General features: G+C 41.3%; 1 protein-coding gene across 1 annotated transcript in view; it reads left to right on the top strand.

Moving 5' to 3' along the window:
- THSD7A (thrombospondin type 1 domain containing 7A) overlaps nucleotides 1-3,487 on the top strand; it is a 318,818-nt gene extending 315,331 nt beyond the window's left edge. Inside the window, exons 26-27 of the mRNA XM_081102812.1 lie at nucleotides 1,286-1,373; nucleotides 2,045-3,487. Coding sequence (XP_080958938.1) covers nucleotides 1,286-1,373; nucleotides 2,045-2,129 — 173 coding nt within the window. The 3' untranslated portion in view covers nucleotides 2,130-3,487. The remainder of the gene's footprint in view (nucleotides 1-1,285; nucleotides 1,374-2,044) is intronic.
- The last annotated feature ends 15,296 nt before the right edge of the window (nucleotides 3,488-18,783 follow it).

Below are 18,783 nucleotides of genomic sequence, written 5' to 3'. Positions count from 1 at the left end.
AAATTAAGTTGGCAAAGTCATGAAGTGTCTTATGCTTGAAGTTTGTTCAGAACATAAAACAGAAGTTCAAACAGAATGAGACCAGAAACCCAAACGAGAAGAGTCTGATTCTATATGCAGATTCCCCGGCTATCCAAAAGGAGAGAGTTCCTTTGAAACTTTTCTTAAGCCAAAGTGGCATATAGAGGCAATTGCCACTCAATTACATGGAATAAGTGAGCTGCCTCAGACCCAGAAAATCACCCACTAATTTATACCAAATATGCTTAATTATGTCCAGTTTTACGGTAAGCCTAACAGCCGTATGAGCTCTCTCAGCCTTAGGACACATCTTGCTAACAGATGCACAAAGTAATCAAGATAAAGCACAGATGCTCACACAGTTCAAAGCTCGGGCAGCTTGATGCTGAGATGCTGGGTGTGGTTCCCAGGGAGGGAGCTTGGCGGGCCTTTCGCTGCCTGGAGGGCAAGCTGCCTCTGTAACACTCACTGCAGAACTAACTGAACCCTACTGCTGCATTTCGCCTTTTTTCATAAAAGAGGAAATCATCTTCGAATTTCCTTCAGTTATCAAATGCAGGGGATAATAAAAGATCTTTCTATAAAAACAACTGTACCATGAGCTTGCAAACAGTAGGGAATGTCTATAATAGAAAAGGTAGGAGTTATTTAGAGATCATTTTATATGTTAATAAAACTTGGTTATTTTTGCAAATGATATTGTCAAATCAGCGCTAAAGGACTGTAAGTGTAAACTAGATAAAAGATTATTACTTCCCCAAATTGTTAAATATATTCATTTTCGGTTTATCTGGGAAAAGTGTAAAAATGATAAAGTTTATGTACAAATACCTGTCTGCATCAACTCTAATTTGTGGGACTTCTTTGAAATTGCATTATTTTTCTTTTCTCATGAGTGCAATCTCAAAATAGAATGAAAATCAAAAGAAAATGTTTATGCAGCATGATGCACATATTGTATTTGAAGTAAAATTCAGATAAGAAGCAGCAGAGATTTAGACCTGGTAACTTGAAATCTGAACTCAAATTGAAAATATTATTTATTGCCTTTTAATTCAATTTTCATTGATATTCTATCTTTAATGAAGGAACATCTAAGTCATAATAGCAGCTTTGCATTAATCATTAATTGTGCCTAAGCAATAATTCACTTTGAGTTTTGAAAGGACTTGGTCATATATGACTGGCCCATTGGTCATAGTTAAAGACTGTCATTTACATGCCAGACTAATATGAATTAATGATTAATATCCATTCTTCTTAGATGGGAGACTAAAGACCTGGGTTTACGGTGTAGCTGCTGGGGCATTTGTGTTACTCATCTTTATTGTCTCCATGATTTATCTAGCTTGGTGAGTGTTTAAATATTTCAACATCTAAGAGGAAAAATAATATTTCTCTTTTAGAGAAAACACGTTCACTTAACCATAACAGAGGAATGGCAAACTAATATCTCAAATAAGTATTCCACATTTACTTGGCGTTCATTTGAAGTTCTACATGAACATGACTTTAGTCTTAGATAGTCTAAAAACTACTAAATCTGAGTCATTTAGTTTCTGAAAATGCTCCAGGCCATCTTCTCAAGTACATTCTTCTTGGTTATGCAAGAGAATATGCTGATGGTGAACAGTAGATGTTTATATTGAATTAATACTGGAGGAAGACATTATGGTAGTACCTGAACTTATTTAACTATCTTGCATTATTTATAAATTCTGTATTATTTATAAAGGCTTCTGGCCAAATATAAATGATTACACTGTGATGTCTGTTGTTAGTACTAGAGGAATTCCATTTGGATAATTAATCTTTTACAGGATACTAACATATTTGAAGGGTTCTGTTTCAAGTTTATTCAAAAGATACCAAAAAATCAAATATTAAGTTTGAATTTAGGCAATGTAGGCAATTAAGTAATTTAGGTTTATCAGTAAGTTTCAAACATTTTCATTTAAAACAGCAACATTTACAATAGAAGATTGATTATTTTTCTCCCAATTTTAATGATTTTTTTTAACAGCAAAAAGCCAAAGAAACCCCAAAGAAGGCAAAACAACCGACTGAAACCTTTAACCTTAGCCTATGATGGAGACGCAGACATGTAAAGTATAACTTATCCCAGCACAGCCAGTTTCAGCGTTCTGACTCTGCAGCAGAGGCCACAGAGCTATTCCAGCTGTGTGGGGCAGAGCCCATTGTACTTTTTCAAAAGAGCGTCATTAAGAAAAGAGAGAATATCCCAGTGCCATGGGAGACATCAAGACGATACCACTTACACAGGAGCCATCATCCCTGAGAGGCCTAGGGGACTGAGTTGAACACATGCCGCCTTCTGGGAGTCTGTGTGATCGTTGATGAAACCTACCAACTGGCCAAGTGCTTTCATCTCTAAAACACGGTGGCGGAAGTGGCCGTTGGGAGTGCCGACACCAGCCTCTGTCCGCCGTGTTCACTCACAGCAACATTTTAGCATGAAGAGTTTATGCCAAGATCTCTACAATACCATAGGCAAGCATAACATCATGTGCACTCAATTGAATAATACATATTCCTATGTCAGATTATATGCCTGGTAATAAGCCATTTTAATGCTCTAAGCTGAGCAGAAAACCCATTGAGTAAATTCAGCATTGATGGTAGCTTTTATTGACCTGCATTTCAGAGGCAAAGACTTTTTATAAAACTTAATTCCTGTCTTTCTCCAAAGTACGAATGCTGGACATGTACTAGTATCTTAGAAGAGTCCTCAAGTTCAGTATTTTATAGTGGTTATTGTCTGGAAAACTAATTTGCTTGTGTTAATACAGTAAGTTTCTACTTTCCCCAGAATTCAAACTGGTTGCCTGCATCTTATTTTGCTAAACAGAAGGCACATTTTTGCACTATATTAGTGCAGCATGATAGGCACTTAACTAGTATTGCCATAGAAACTGCCTCTTTTCATATGGGATGGAGACAACTATGCCGAGTGTCATGGAGACATTTACAACTTCCTGTATCCTGAAGAGAGCGAAGATCATTTTGGATGGCGACAGGATGGAATTGGCTATTACACCTGCTGTGTACACTCTTCCTCATCATTGCAGCCATTGTGAAATCGACAACATGGCGGTAATTTAAGTGTGTAAATCCTGAACTCATTAATCCTCCAAAAGATGAATCCCTCTAGTTCAGTGGTTCTCAACCTTGGCTGCACATTAGAATCACGTGGGAATCTTTTTAAAATCCTGATTTCTGGGCCTCATCCTCCGGAAATTCTGTTTCTTTGTCATGGGGTGGGGCCGCAACATTAGTAACAAAGAAACAGAATTTCCGGAGGATGAGGCCCAGAAATCAGGAGTTTAAAAAGATTCCCCAGGTGATTCTCATGTGCAGCCAAGGTTGAGAACCACTGCTCTAGTTGGTGTTTAATTGTACTTTGAAGGCTGTTTATGACTAGATTTGTATATTTCTTATCTTTGTTAAAAAAAGAAAAGAAAAGAAAAAAAGGAGCTGGTTGTCTTTTTAATTTTGAGCAGATGGAGAACATAATGTATTGGTGATTTTTGTACCTAAAGAAATCAAGATTGTGTGTGGATTTTTTTTTCCTCCCAATTTGTTTTCCTAGTTTCAGACCAAATGTGTTTTGAAATCCATAGTTTTGTCATTCTTGCTGGTAAAATCTGAAGTGGTCTTTTTAATTTATGATTTCAAAATCTAAAATTTTAGGAAAGAAAAGGGTCGATATTTTGTCCAGGGCTTCATTAAATATCTAGACCAAGGGTGGCAAACGTACTCTGTAAAGAGCCAGAATGGAGATATTCTCAGCCGGGTCTGTGCTACAACTTCTCAATTCTGCCATTGGGAGAACACAGCCATAAAGAGTACCCAGTACATAAAAGAAGGAGCATGCATGTCTGCCAGTGCAGTTTCTTTAAAAACAACAGCCAGCAGGCCACACTTGCAGGTTGTGGTTGCTGACTGCTAATCTAGAAGTTTTTTCAAAGCTAACTCTCCACTGTGTCATTTCTGGTTTTTACTCATTTACCCTCAGACTGAAATCAGACTTTAGTTTCAAAGCTGAAAACAGTCATTACACTTATCACTGAGTTGGAAGTAACTGTATGTTTTACAGCTATAGGCTTGGAAATGGCACAGTGAAATAATATCTAACTTGGCAGACTTCTTTCGTATGAAAAGAAAATTCAAAAGGTGCCACTTAAAAAGCAATACCATTTTACTGCAACAACCTTTGGGAAGGGGAAGGGTATTAGGGTGTCAGGTATTTTAAAAATAGTGTAACAGCTATTTTTATCTGAAACTTAACTGTGTTGCTGTGAAAGTGGCTTGAACTAGAAGGTATTTACCTTCATACTAGAGTTTGAACTCCCCCTGCTGTTCATTGAAGAATTTGCAAAATTATAGAAGACATCAGATAAGAATATTATTGTCCCCCAAATGAACAGATTTCTACATATTTCAATAAGATTTAAATGTGTTAAACATTAATTTGTTATTTAATATTCATTGTATTAGGAAGATTAAATAACCAAGGAAAATTAAATAAGGAAAAACATAACAACCAATTCCATTTCATTTGTCTTATTGAAGAGGAAGACAAAAATAATATTGTTACTCTAAAACTATGGTATATGCACTCAGGAGACTTCCAGATCATTGATTTCTTCGAATAAAATGAATTCCATTTGTCCAAAATAGTTGAGAATCTATTGCAGTTACTTGAAAAATTCAGCCAACAGCCTTATGATATGAGTGCAACACCTAATAACTTTGAAATTATTGAATTAAATATTGTTGCTACTAAAGCTATGCTTATAATTCTGTAAAATTTCATTAATTCAGAAAAAAGATCAGCATCATCCTACCTTTATTATAAGAATTTAATTAACTGATCAAAATTATAAAATGTTTTGCCCTGGCCAGTGTGGCCCAGTTGGTTGGGTGTCATCCTGTGTACTGAAAGGTTGCCAATTTGATTTCCCGTCAGGGCATATGCCCCGATTTGCGGGCTAGATCCCCAGTGAGGGGCGTGCAGAAGGCAGCCAATTGATGTTTCGCTCTCACATTGGTGTGTTTTTTTCTCTCTCTCCCTATCCCTTCCTCTCTCTATAAAAATCAAAAAAATCTTTTAAAAAAAATTATAAAATGTTATGAAAACACAAGATAATTTCATTCAAAAATGGAATACACATTACAATACAATGTTATGTACAGGAGACTAGTTTTATTGTGACCTAGCACTAGGGAGCATATTGGAAGTTCATTATTAGATAAATAAATACTGGATGGCCCCTTGTTAGAAAGGCTGGAAGGAGGGAAATGTAGCTAGCTGGCTATTTTGGATGAATGAAAGTTACTGTATTCATGTTTGTTTATAACATGAAAATGGCCTTATTTTTGTTCCTGGCATGAGTCAATAATGAGTTAAATACCTTACTGAAATTTCATCAGAACCTTATTCCTCCTGTTCATTTTTTAAGAATTCAGGAGAGGAATATAGTAATAATTTGTCTATGGACACTTTTGCCTTACCAAAATGGTCTGACCCCAAAAAGATTTAGAACTACTGTTGTATAAGTATGAAGGTCTGCTTGGTTTAACAACAAGAGAGGGAGGGAGGGAGGGAGAGAGAGAGAGAGAGAGAGAGAGCGAGAGAGAGAGAGAGAGAGAGAGAGAGAGAGAGAGAGAATGCTAACACAGTATTATACTATTTTGTTGGACTGTTTCAATGTGAACCACACAGAACTGATCTCTCTTGAAAGGGGTTGATTTGCTCATTCATCAATACCTTATCTAGGGTCTTGACCATAATCCTTATTTCAAAGCCTTTTTGAGGACACTTCAGTGTAGCATTAAGCTAACTTGAAAAGGAGTACATGAAAGCATGTTCTTAATTACTTACAACAAAGCACAAATTGCTTATAACAAGGCAAATATTTATTGAATTATCACAGGTAAGACTCTGCTAGTCGCTGTAAAAGATTAGTAAGGCTTTTTTATACATATGTACCTAAGATATTCAAAAGAAGGAAAAAATGCTCAACGGAACACAGCACTTACATCGCCCTATACTCTAGATCTGTTTTTCAATGTGGTTAGTATCTCTCCTTACATAACGTCCATGTCTCAGGCCTTGCTGTTAGGCTTTTAGTGCGCCTCTCCTCCACCCGCAGGCAGGTAGCAGAGGCCATTAGGGCTTCATCGGAACTCCTCTAAATTCCTGTAAAGTCCCTTATTTACAACTTCTTGCAGGAAACAAGTTCCTTATGTGCCTGGTCTGTTTCTGCTCTTCTCTCTTATCTATAGCAAACAACTTCTACTAAACATGCCCACATTTTAAATAAGAAATAAGAGGTGAACACCTATATTTCCTTCCCATATGTTGAGTTTTACAGAATGTCAAAGACATTAGTAAAGAGGAAGGATGCAGATGACATGCAAAGAAAGAGAGAGAGAGAAAAGAAAACTTTTCTGTAAAAATGTCAGTTCCTACACTCAATTTAGTGCAACCCAGTATCTCTCCACATATAAGGGGGAGCCCACTCTTGGGCTGATCTGGGGTCTGAATCAGTTTGCAGGGATCATTCCCAAATGACCGGACATCTCACTAGATGTCACCATATTGCCAAGCTCAGATGTGTTCCTTGTTGTGTTTCCCCTCTAAGACTGAGGGTGTGGGAAGGAGAGTGGTCCAGGAACAAATGAGGAATCTTGCAACAGAGTGACCCCTCCTGGGTGGCGTTTAGAGGTGAGAGCTGAGGTGGCTCCCTGCCCCACCTGGCTGCCTCAGCTCTGGGGCGGCAAGGCAGGCCTTCCGGTCTGAGCCAGGAGTGTGGGCCCAGCAGACATTAAGTAATCTTTATCAAAAGGGTGTGTGATGTGATCATTCTGTACCTCGCAGGGACACTGAAAAATGGGTATGTCTACATTCTTAAATAAGTAAATTAAATCCTAAAGGGATAGTTACTTTTGTAGTTTTATGTTTCATGCTTCTATTGTAGTTTTATGTTTCATGCTTCTACCAAGCTAGACCTTAAAATGGCCAATATATGAAGACTTTTAATTTGTGGGCATCATGTTTTCAGCAATCAAAAAACTATTTAGATGTATAATTGGGTGTCAGTCTTGTGCTTTGTAGATTTTTTTTTTTCAAAGCAATAGTTTCTATATCACCTACTTCGACCCTTCAACGAACTTTTCTTAACATTTTTCAGGAATCTATTTGTATTGATTTATTAAAAGCAAATATTAAGATTCCCTTTCTGGTACTTTTTCCTGCATAATTCTAGCACAGAGATTTGAAGAGATCAGTATCTGTCACTGTAAAATATAACTTTATTAAATTTGCAATATGTCTTTCTATACATTATAATCCCCTAAATGTGTTTTTGGTTAATTTAATTACATGAATATTTATTTTGTTTAAGTAAGGAGGCAGCTGTCTAAGAAGTTTTTGTTAATATTATTTTGTAAATTGTGTAATTTATTTTAAATTATGTACATTCTTTTTTAATGCACAAAATGTCTGTGTACCAATTAACTACAGATTTGCAAAAAAGCCACTAAGCTTTATTCAGTTAATACAGATGGCATGTGAAGATGTAATATGCTTTTTTACATTTTCATATGGATAATTTGTAAATAACTATGTTGCTGACAAACATAAACACAGAAATCATTTTCATTCTCTTCATTGTGCGTCTGTATTCATTTGCACCATTCGCTCCTCCAATGTGGGCTAAAAAAAAAAATGTTTTTTTAGTGAATGTCCAAATCCTTTTGCTCCTTTAGTAAGTAGTGCCTGCTCCTGGGTCTTTTTTTAACAAATCCAACTTAGAAAGTTCAAGAGACACAAACCTTTACTTTAAAAGCCTGCTCAGGCCACCAGGTGAATCATCATAGACGAAGGACTTCTTGGTTCCCAAACTTAAAAAACAAGGCAAAAGCTCACACAATAAGAAATTGGTTCCTTTAATTCCCCAAATTAAGTAAGATTTACAATTCAAGAAGGGATGCACAGTTTAGATAAATTACTGCCAGGGTAGCTTGCAGTTAAAACATTTTCTGAAATAGTTGTTCACTAAAATATAACTAAGCAGGGAACCCTTCAAACACTTACTATAGGAACCACTCAACACATTTTCTGGATTGTTCATTACAACTGATTCTATATGTGTGTATATATATATATATATATATATATATATATATATGACCTGGATGATATATTATATAAAAATTATATATTATTTGACATTCACAGTCAAATGCCTAACTTCATTTTTATTTTGCAACTTCAGTTTATGTCCTGCAAACACAAATATGAACATGACTGGGCTGCATTCAACATTTGCTGCTTCTGAGTCCCTAGTGATTCCTTCCTTTAAACTCTGAGTACATTCCAAAGAAGAGCCAGTGCACACTTCAATGCACAGTTCTCATGTATCAATGACTCTGGAAAGAATAGAGATACAACACTTAAATGCAGTCCTGCTTTCTGTTTTTGCAGTCTTTTCCTTTTTCTCTTTTGTTTCAGATGACTTTCCTTACCCCTTCCCACCTCGCCCCCAACAGAGGTAGCTCCATTGAACAGTCTGATATTTGCCCGGCTATATATTTTCTCCCTGACTGTATAATCTCGTAAACACATCAGGGACTGGAGAAGGGGGAGAGGGGGAGGGAGAGAAATGGGCTGAGTTTAGTAGATGTAATCACAGTTTCATTTTATTCCTATTACTGTTTTCAAACACAGGAAAATGTCCTTTGTTCCATCTCCCAGCCCTCCTTCCAGCCCACTCCTGCAGTATCTAAGCCAAATGCCAGGTTGTTGGGGGTTTTTTTTGTTTGTTGTTTTTTTAAAAAATATATTTCATTGATTTTCCACAGAGAGGAAGGGAGAGGGATAGAGAGTTAGAAACATCAACCAGCTGCCTCCTGCACAACACCCACTGGTGATGTGCCTGCAACCAAGGTATGTGGCCTTGACCGGAATCGAACCCGGGACCCTTCAGTCCGCAGGCCAACGCTCCATCCACTGAGCCAAACCGGTCAGGGCCAAAATGCCAGTTTTTAAACGGCAATCCTAGTGACGCCACATGGCTGTTAATTTTAGGCCATTAACAAAAATTTAACTTTTCGGTAAAGAGACCTTTCTGGATTTAGTTTCTCTCAAATCTATTTTTTTTAATGCCAGCCGGAGATGTCTTATAGTGGCCCCTGCCACCTCACTACCACCCCCAACCGCCCCAGCTCTCTGCTGTACTAGTATTCTGACCATGCTCACCCCTCTCTCACAATAACCCTGGAGGGCAGTGTCACATGTGAATGCTAAAGCTAGATCTCAATCTTCTATTAAAACCACACACTTTTCTCAGAGCTCTACCAGGACTGTTATTTTCACCTGGAACACTCTTCCCTTCAATATAGATATGGCTGCTCCCTCACTTCACCCAGGTCTCTGCTCAAATGCCACCTCCTCTGGGAAGCCCACCTTGTCCGCTCCAGTCACTCTCTATCCCCATGTTTTCTTTAGTTTTTGTTTTTTTTAATGGCACCTGATATTGTTGTTGTTGTTATTTGATTTGTGGTTGTTTTTTACTCTCCCTCACACGTGGGAGAGGCCAAGTCTTTATCTGTTTTGTTCTTTGCCTAGAACAAAACCCAACACATAGTACAAATAATGAGTTCTTATTGGATAAATAAATGAACAAAAGAATCAGTGAATGGTGGGGTTTATGGACAGAGTGGTTAAAATTAAATAGCAGATCAGTTACAAAGAAGCCACTTGGATTAAGAGACCAACTAATTCATCCAAAGCCTCAAGTTGTCACTACTCCCCCATTAATACATTTTATATTTATTTCACTTGCCAGCAGTATGTTAACCGAAACTCCTCAGAAGGCACAGTGTTGAGACACAGACAGAATAGTAACAGAGCAAGAAATAAAGTTTAAGAAATAAAAACATTAGTGCCTGATCCTATAATCCTAGAGGAGAGAGAGTGGAGGATGCCAGTAATATGTGGACTCGGGGTTTGGGAAACTATACTGAGAATGGAGACTATATAAGAGAAAATTCTATCATCACTTTTTCTCAATCTTGAATTCATTTCATGGGAGAATATGAGGGAGCTGGGTAGACTGGAAAATGAGGAAGGAAAGTCTATTGAGAAAAGGGCAATTGCAAGTTTCTAAAAAGCTCTTATTCCAGGATACAAAAGCAGCCTCCTATCCTATTCAGTATAGACTATATTAATTTATTTCATGGTATCAGAAATAGTCAAATTATTTGCTTTAAAGCAGAAATAAAAAAAAGAATAAGTCACAATTCAAAGCGCTTCCCAAATCCCCAGAACTCACTCTGGAACAACAGAGGAGGACATTCCATAACCATGGAAATACACCAATAGACCATTTAAAAGCCATGCCCTGTAGAATACAATGTCTTGATTTCCTGCAAAAGTAAAAAGAATTTGAAAGTCAGAGTCAGGCAGAAGTAACATGGAGGAGAGAGAGTGAATCTTCAGGGAAGGGTCCCAGTCTTTCAGAAACAGTGATCACAGGGAAGGCCCTGGCAGCTCGCATCCCCGGGGACCCCGCAGCTGCTGTACGACCGAACCCTTTCATGATTTACCTTTGTGTAAGTTTCGCTCGCTCATAGTGCTCAGCTGCTGGGGGGTTTTTTGTTTTGGGTTGTTTTTTTTTTTTAATATTTAACATTTTTTACTATCTTTGCCAAAGGGCTACAACTCTTTTCTCCCGGTGGCACTTCCTTGCTACCTATGGGAAAAGTGATTTAAAAAATAAAGAAAGAAGAAAGTGTCCTGTCTGTGGCAGGTTACAGTGAACAGTATTTTGAACTGATATGTGTATAAAAGACTCTTACACAAGAAAATCAATTTTATATGCTCATGTTCATTCTAATGTCCATATGTAAAATTCACTGGAAAATCAAATTGAAATGTCCCCTTAATAAAGTAAAAAGTTATAGACCCAGGCCATGCCTGGTAGCAATCATGGTATAATGCATGTTGCAAAAAGATTTTGGCAATGTTTGTTCAGCGATGGAAACTAAAGAGGCCTTTCATACAGTTCCTTTCAGAATAGGCATCATATTGGCTTTCAAAAATCAGTGATCACCAGCCAAAACTATTTAAATGTAATTATGGCTTTGTAATCAAAGCAGATGTAGCAATACAGTGCTACATTGTTTTATGTAGACTACAAGCCACCCATAGTCACAGTCCATTGATACGTAGTACTGAGAGCAGTACCTACCACTGACAGTTATCAGACTGCATATTTTACAGGTTTTTTTTAAAGAAGTAAACTAAAAACGGTCAAAAACCTTAATTAAAAGTTCCGTCTGACTTCCTAGTAGGATATAAAAACAAGGCCAGAAGAACAGAGGAGGAAGTATAAATGGCTTTTTTTTTTTATTGCTTAAAGTATTACAAAGGGTCTTACATATGTGTCCATTTTTCCCCCCGCCCTAGACAGTCCCCCAGCCTCCCCTACCCCCCAGTGTCTTATGTCCATTGGTGATGCTCATATGCATGCATACAAGTCCTTTGGTTGATCTCTTACCCCCCTACCTCCTGCCCCCCAACCCTCCCCGGCATGGAAAAGATTCTCATGAACAACCATAGTTGCGGGGGCGGGGGGGGGCGGGGGGGGGGGTGGCGGGCGCGGCCCGGGGAAAGCCATTTAAAACAATGACCCAATAGATGGGAAAACAAAATTTGACAATATACAGTCTTACCAAGTATAAGGCCAAAAGAAAAAGGAAAAAAAAAGTTATACTAATGGGAAAATAAATGAAAATAAGGAGAAAGTCAATGAAAGACATGTAGACATTGCTTTTTAATTTAAAATGAACATATGCTTTGACAAGTAATTCTACTTCTAGGAAGTGATCCTAAAGTCTATGATAGATGATAGATGTTAGATAGATATAGACAGATGATAGATCACGGATATAAAACATGTACACTATGATATACTATAGGGATATTTATCACATTTGTAGTTACAAACATATGGAAGCAACACAAATGGATATAACTAATGGAAAGCTTAAATAAATAAATTACAGTGTATAAATAACCCGGAATACTATGCAAGATCTTGTCTACAGGTCCTCTCATTCTGTCTTTAACTTTTCAGAACTACAGGCAGGCAAAAACTAGTGAGAAATCACAACACACACATTCACAGAATATTTCTTAAGTATGCTTTCTAAATGGTCAAGCCCTATTTATATTAAATTTTACAAAAAAATTGTTTGGATATCAAGAGTCAAGATTTTTGGTGCAGTTTGAAACTCAAAAATATTTCCTGCTAAGCCTGCACTTGTAAAGCCAACTGAATAAGCAGTGGGAACTGAGGGCCCTCCGGTATAAATATCAGGGGAAATAATGCTAAATGTTTGTCGTTTGGAATGGATCTTTTTTTCTGCTTAAGTCCCTATCTTCTGAAATAACTTTAAAAATAATGAAAAACCTTCTGGCTCATTGTTGCTAATGGGAGACTGAACTTTGGAAGTTCCAAAAAAAATAACTAAAAAAGAATTATCTTCACTTTAGCAATTGCCTGAAGTTAAATTTAATGAACTGAAAAGGGAGGTTTCTGCAACATTAGGGAGAGCAGCTGGAAAGGGGGCCCGTTTCTGTCTGCAGTGGTTGGTGCTCACCAGATAATGAACAAAACGCTCACAGCTCATCTGGACTTAAGAAAACATAAACACCAACTTGGAAGCACAGCGAATGGATGATTGTCTTTTTTTTTTTTAATACATTTTATTGATTTTTTACAGAAAGGAAGGGAGAGGGATAGAGAGCCAGAAACATCGATCAGCCGCCTCCTGCACGCCCCCCACTGGGGATGTGCCCGCAACCAAGGCACAGGCCCTTGACTGGAATCAAACCTGGGACCTTTCAGTCCGCAGGCCGACGCTCTATCCACTGAGCCAAACCGGTTCTGGCGGATGATTGTCTTTCTGATGAGATATCCAGCCCCAGTTTTTGAAGCTAATAAAGTAGGTAGAGGGGGAAAAAATCTCCAAAAATGTGCATGAGAGGGCTCTAAGGAAAAAAAGAACAAATGTTTATCTAATTGGGCGATCGCTGCCACTCCCTTAGTGCTTCGCTGTGAAGAAGAGTCACACACACACGAGAAGCGTTCATCTTCTAGCCAGAGCTGGTCAGAGGACGTTGAACAATGCTGGGACCTCAGTACCCGTGGCTAATCCGAAGGCAGGTGTAATGAGAATGTTACTTGCCACGTGAATAGACTTAGAGCCGCATTCCCCAATTGCTTCACCAATAGGGTAGCTGCTGGCGAGCTGCATGCATATCACATTTCAGAGAGCCCAGGTGGCTCCAGGGAGTTGCCATATCAAGATAGGAAGGCAAAGGCACCAAGCCCCCAACCACCAACGTTGGCTGGACTCCTCGCCATTAGCCAGCACGAATTTGACAGACAGGATGAGTGATCTTAAAAGCTAAGACACCCTACCTGTCACCACTCAGAGCACAGGTGAGCTGGCCCCACCGAACTATAACACAGCACAGGCTTGTGAGCCAAATATTTGACTTGTTTTAAGTCTCTAAACCGTGTGGGATTTGTTACTTGGAAACAGATAACAGAACAGAATTGGTCTCTAGAAGTTAGAAAACCTAAACCACGCGACGTTGGTTTTGCTCCCAGGTAGCAGGTGGAAGCTGGAAGGGGAGCCTGGGACGTGGGAGGGCCCTTTCTGACTGAGGGCAATCACGGAGCTTGGAAGTCATGTGAGAACAATTATTCAATCCCAAGTTTTTGAAGCATGAAAGTTTTAAAGTATAAACTAATTTAAGAAAGAAAAACGATTAGTTAGACTTGAATGCAATTAGCCTCCTTGGATCCCTTTAAGGGGTTATAAAATCAGATCGATCCAGAAATTCTTGAAGTTCGAGAGATTAATTAGTGCTGGGACTGCAGTGGCTGGGAAGCGTTGCCAAATAACTCAGTGTATTACCTAGACTTTCCCCCACTGACAGGACAATAAAGCCTTTGCGTAAACAACAGCAGGAAGGAGACAGGCTCAATTGAAAACACACTTGGCAAAAGAGTGAAGCTTGTAAATTCTGAAAAGGTGTGATCAGTCACGTTTCACCGGAAGGAAACCCTGACAGGAAGCCTGGAGGCGGACCAGTTAGCCTCAGGACTCATTCGGCTGCAAGTCCCCTCGCTCCAGCTGCTTAAGCACGAAGCCACGTATCATCTTCCGTAGCCGGAGACCAAGACCCTGCGGGATTGATGGGGTCCCTGGCTCCCTGGCTCCGTTGTCATCAAGGGCCCAGGTTATCGGTGTCTCTCGTGCTCTGCGTGTGGCTCATGCACGGGTGAGTACTTATTCACGTCACTACACAAGCCTCCAGGGAGGCTGGCAAATGTAGTCTCCAGTTGGTCAGCCGTGTCTCAGAAAGAAGAGACAAATAGATTAGGGGTAGGGGAAGGGAGACCCACAGTCGGACACAAAGAGTGAGTGGAAATAGCAAACAACACTAAGTTCAGCTCCTCTTGGCTTGACTCGCAGTGGTTCTCAACCTTCTGGCCCTTGAAATGCAGCTCCTCATGTTGTGACCCAACCATAAAATTATTTTTGTGGCTACTTCACAACTGTAATGTTGCTACGATTATGAATCGTCATGTAAACATATGATATGCAGGATGGTCTTAGGCGACCCCTCTGAAAGGGTCGTTCGACCGTCAAAGGGGTCGCGACCCACAGGTTGAGAACCGCTGCTTTACTGGGTCTGTTGGAATAGTGCTCACTCATGTTAACCGGCATCAAAAGTGAAAGGTGATTGATATTTGCAGGTGAATCCTGAGCCCCAAAAGGGCAGACACGAAACCGTTTGCAAGCATTACCTTTTTGGCAGGCACAGTCCTTAAGATGAACAGCACAGGGCTAGTGTCCAGCCAGGAGTCCCTTACATGGCAGTGAGTGCACCCTTAAACGCCCGCTGAGCACTTCCTCAGCCTCGTGGGATAAAAGCAGCAAGCTCCTGCCCTGAGGTGCTCTGACCTAGAACATTCCCCATTCCACATGCGGCACAAAACCAAACTTTAGGTGAATTTGGTTGACAAACCAGGGAGGCAACTGGGAGCCGTTTCCTTTCATTTTACTCCTTACCTAGTTATTTGCGCGCCTGAGGGTAGAACTTGAGGTAGGATAACCTGTGCTGAGATAGAGTGGCTATTCCTTTTTTGTTGCTATTAATCCTCACCTGCCGGGAGCCGGTCCATCCTTGCTGTTTCAAGGGACCTGGCATATATGGCATACTGTTCTTAATATGTTTGCTCACCTTCTTGGCACTATGTGTTTGAACCAAGGTCACCCCTCTGAGAAAGGTTGTTTCCCTAGGTAGGGATTTTCCCCTGAAGTTAGGGAGGGAATAAAACCCCTTAACTAAGTGCCACGCGGGTAATTAATCACTTTAACTACGAACAATCATGCTTAAGCTACATAATCTTTACTCCCTGGAATGGAGATAAGAAACGCCCTAACCTTTGGACTAGAGATTGATAGGATTGGAATCAACTGGTATAAATACAGATGTAACAAGACAACAGAAGACAGAACCTAGTCACAGAACCTAGACACAGAACCTACACAGAACCTAGAGACAGAAGAACTTTGCTGGAGAGAACATGGCAAAAGATCCTGGACAGAAACTGGCCACAGAACCTAGAGACAGAACCTAGCAAGAGAACATGGACACAGAACCTGGCTGGAGATCCTGACCAGAACTTGGCTAGAGATCCTGGAAAGGCTGCTGATCAACTGAATGCTGCCTCTGAGTCTTTCCTTTTTCGCCGACTCCGTCCACACCTTTGGGGTCCCCTGGACCTACTGGGGTTGGACCCCAGCACTCACCTGAGGATATTTTTCCATTGATTTTTAGAAAGAGTGGAAGGGAGGGGGAGGGACACCATGTGAGAGAGACACATGGAGTGGTTGCCTCTGGCATGCACCCCGACCAGGGCCAGGGATGGAGCCTGCAACCGAGGCACATGCCCTTGAGCGGAATCGAACCCTGGACCCTTGAGTCTGCGGGCCCATGCTCTATCCACTGAGCCAAACCAGCTCGGGTGAGCACGGCTATTGCTATTCTTAAAGCCAAAACCAGGGTGGCGGCCTGGCCTCTCTCACCAGCACAGTGTCCTCTATCCACCCCAGAGCGGCGCCCCCATTCTTACCCAGCAGCAAAAAGGCAGGAGGTAGGCATTCAGGGTAGGAGAACGAGGAGATCCCACCTGCAAGAAGTCCTCACAGCCTGGCTTCTGAAGGAGCTCGCTCGCTCGCTTTCTTAAAGCAACTGTGGGGAGCTGCTACTTGCATTCCTTCATCAGAGAAAGCCTGGCTTGGATTCCTTTCCATTTGGGATGCTTTGTCCTACGGTTCCTTTCTAACCAGTGGTAGAATGCAAAATGCACACCACAAAGTGTTGTCTACATCCAAAACTTTTTAACAGCCACAAAAATCTAATGTCTATCTTCCAAAAGAAAATTTCTACATGCCACACTTTAAATTTGTAACAAAAAATTGGGGCCATATAACCACTTAACTCACCCCAACCATCCCCCCAAAAGTCAGATCAGCACCTCCTGGTTGTTAACTTCTGTTCCTGGTCCTTATCTAAGGCAATAGGATGGAGCGAGCCCTGCAGACAGTACATGTGTTTGCTACCATATCCCATGAAACACAGCTCCTTTAAAGAAAGCTGATGGTGCTGTAACACACGCGTGTGCACACACATGCATACATTTCCATAGATGTCTCGTTTTTAGACAGATTGCCATCAAATGTCTTAAGACGACAGTGGACCCCTGAGAGTTTAATACTAAAGTGTGTGCTAGATAATGATCGACAAGCCTGAGCGGATTAATTATTACACAGCACTGAACCTCACCTACTTGAATACACAGACGTCAGGTGGCAGGGCAGCTGCACTTTAAAACTCCAGGGACTGCCGTGCCCTTCAGGGACCGGGATTGTGCAGAACAAACTCTAGGCAGCATGCAGGGCCCACGCAGGGCTTTCCTGGCTGCCTCTGAACTGAGATCTACTCACAGGCCGCAAGGACTTCCCACCGCTGCTCTTGTGAATGACAACCTGCCAGTCTAAACAACTGGCCCTCCGACTTCCAAATGCTGTCACGTTACACCCCTTCCCCCAATAACATGCTTGAGCTACCACCAACCTGTCAGAAATACCCCCCGCCCCCCGCCCCTGCACCACAAACACCACCTGCTTCTAGGTGCCCGGGCCCAGGCTGGCCACCTGGTTTAGAAACACGTTCTCATGCTCTTTAGCTCTGCCGTCTTCATCGTGTCACTCTGCTGCTGACCACTGTGCGGCTGGCTTAGACACCAGGAACCCGGGCCCCTGAGGACCTCAGAGCTGCCTCCCGCTGTGATGAGATGGAAGACAAGGTCCAGACAGACTCCCTTCCGCCTCTGTCTCCGGTTGAAGGGGCCAAAGAAGGAGGTCGTTTGGGGTAATCTCGGAGAGAGATGATTTGAGTCTCCAGTCTGGCTGTTGGAGTCGAGGGTGATGTTAGGTTGAGCAAACCTGGGCCTTTTCCATGCCACGGTCCCTGTGTGGCTCCCTAAGGACTCTGTTCCTGGCAGGTGAGTGCCAGGGTGAGGAGACACTGAGAGCCGAGGCAGCAGCCCGGGTGCAGAGGGATTCGGTGCTTCTGCAGGAGCAGGACAGAATGGTACGGTGCAGGAGGAAGCCCCAACACCAAGCGGCCCCTCCTTTGACTCTAGTCACACCGGCTTCGGGGGGGAAGAAAGTGCCCTTACACTCCCGAGTCCATCCCAAAGGCAGAGTTTCAGTTCTCCAAAGCAGCACAGAGACCAGCCCATAGCTTCCCCAGGACCTTACAGAAGGATCCGGGGCAAAGGGAAGAAAGGGACGCGTTGATGAGCAGCATTGTTGGGGGCTACACGTACAGGGCCAAGCCTCGCTGCATCTCTGGGCTCCTTGCCAGAGGCCCCTGTTCTAGCCCAGGGCTACCGGGACAGCGGGAGGCCGTTCTGCCAGTGTAAGCACCATCCGGACACAGGACATTTGTTCGTGTGACTTCCCGCATTCCCCAAGCTCAGCTTCTAGTGCAGAGGCCACTGGAGAGGCGCATGCCTGCTCTGGGGGAAACGCCACAAGACAGCCACGCTCCCAGTGGTTCTCAACCTCCCTGATGCCGCGCCCCTTTAATTCAGTTCTTCATGTTGTGGTGACCCCCAACCATAAAATTATTTTTGTTGCTACTTCATAACTGTAGTTTTGCTACTGTTATGAATCGTAATGTAAATATCTGATATGCTATATGTGTTGTCCGATGGTTGCGACCCACAGGTTGAGAACCGCTGCGCAGCTAGACAGACATCAGAGCATCGCCCAGCGGTGGTAGGGAGCATTACAGACAACTTTAACTTCCTTATTCATCCCCCCCTTTTTTTTAACATTTCCTGAAATGTTCACAGAGAGTAAATGTTATTTTCATAACAAGGAAACAATCATGTTGGTTTAAAAAAAAAATAACAGCAATGAACCCACTTCTAAGTTAATGTTTGCTCAGAGGGCCTACTTATCTCCAACAAAAACTGAATGTTCCTTTGAAAAGATTCATTTCAATTTATAAAAACTGAGCTTTAGCCAGTCATGAGGATGTCAGAAATCTATATAAAAAGCATAATAGAAGAGAAC

The sequence above is a fragment of the Myotis nattereri genome, assembly GCF_964212035.1.
Source record: "Myotis nattereri genome assembly, chromosome: 11".
Lineage (NCBI taxonomy): Eukaryota > Metazoa > Chordata > Mammalia > Chiroptera > Vespertilionidae > Myotis > Myotis nattereri.
This window is presented reverse-complemented; position numbering and strand designations above follow the sequence as displayed.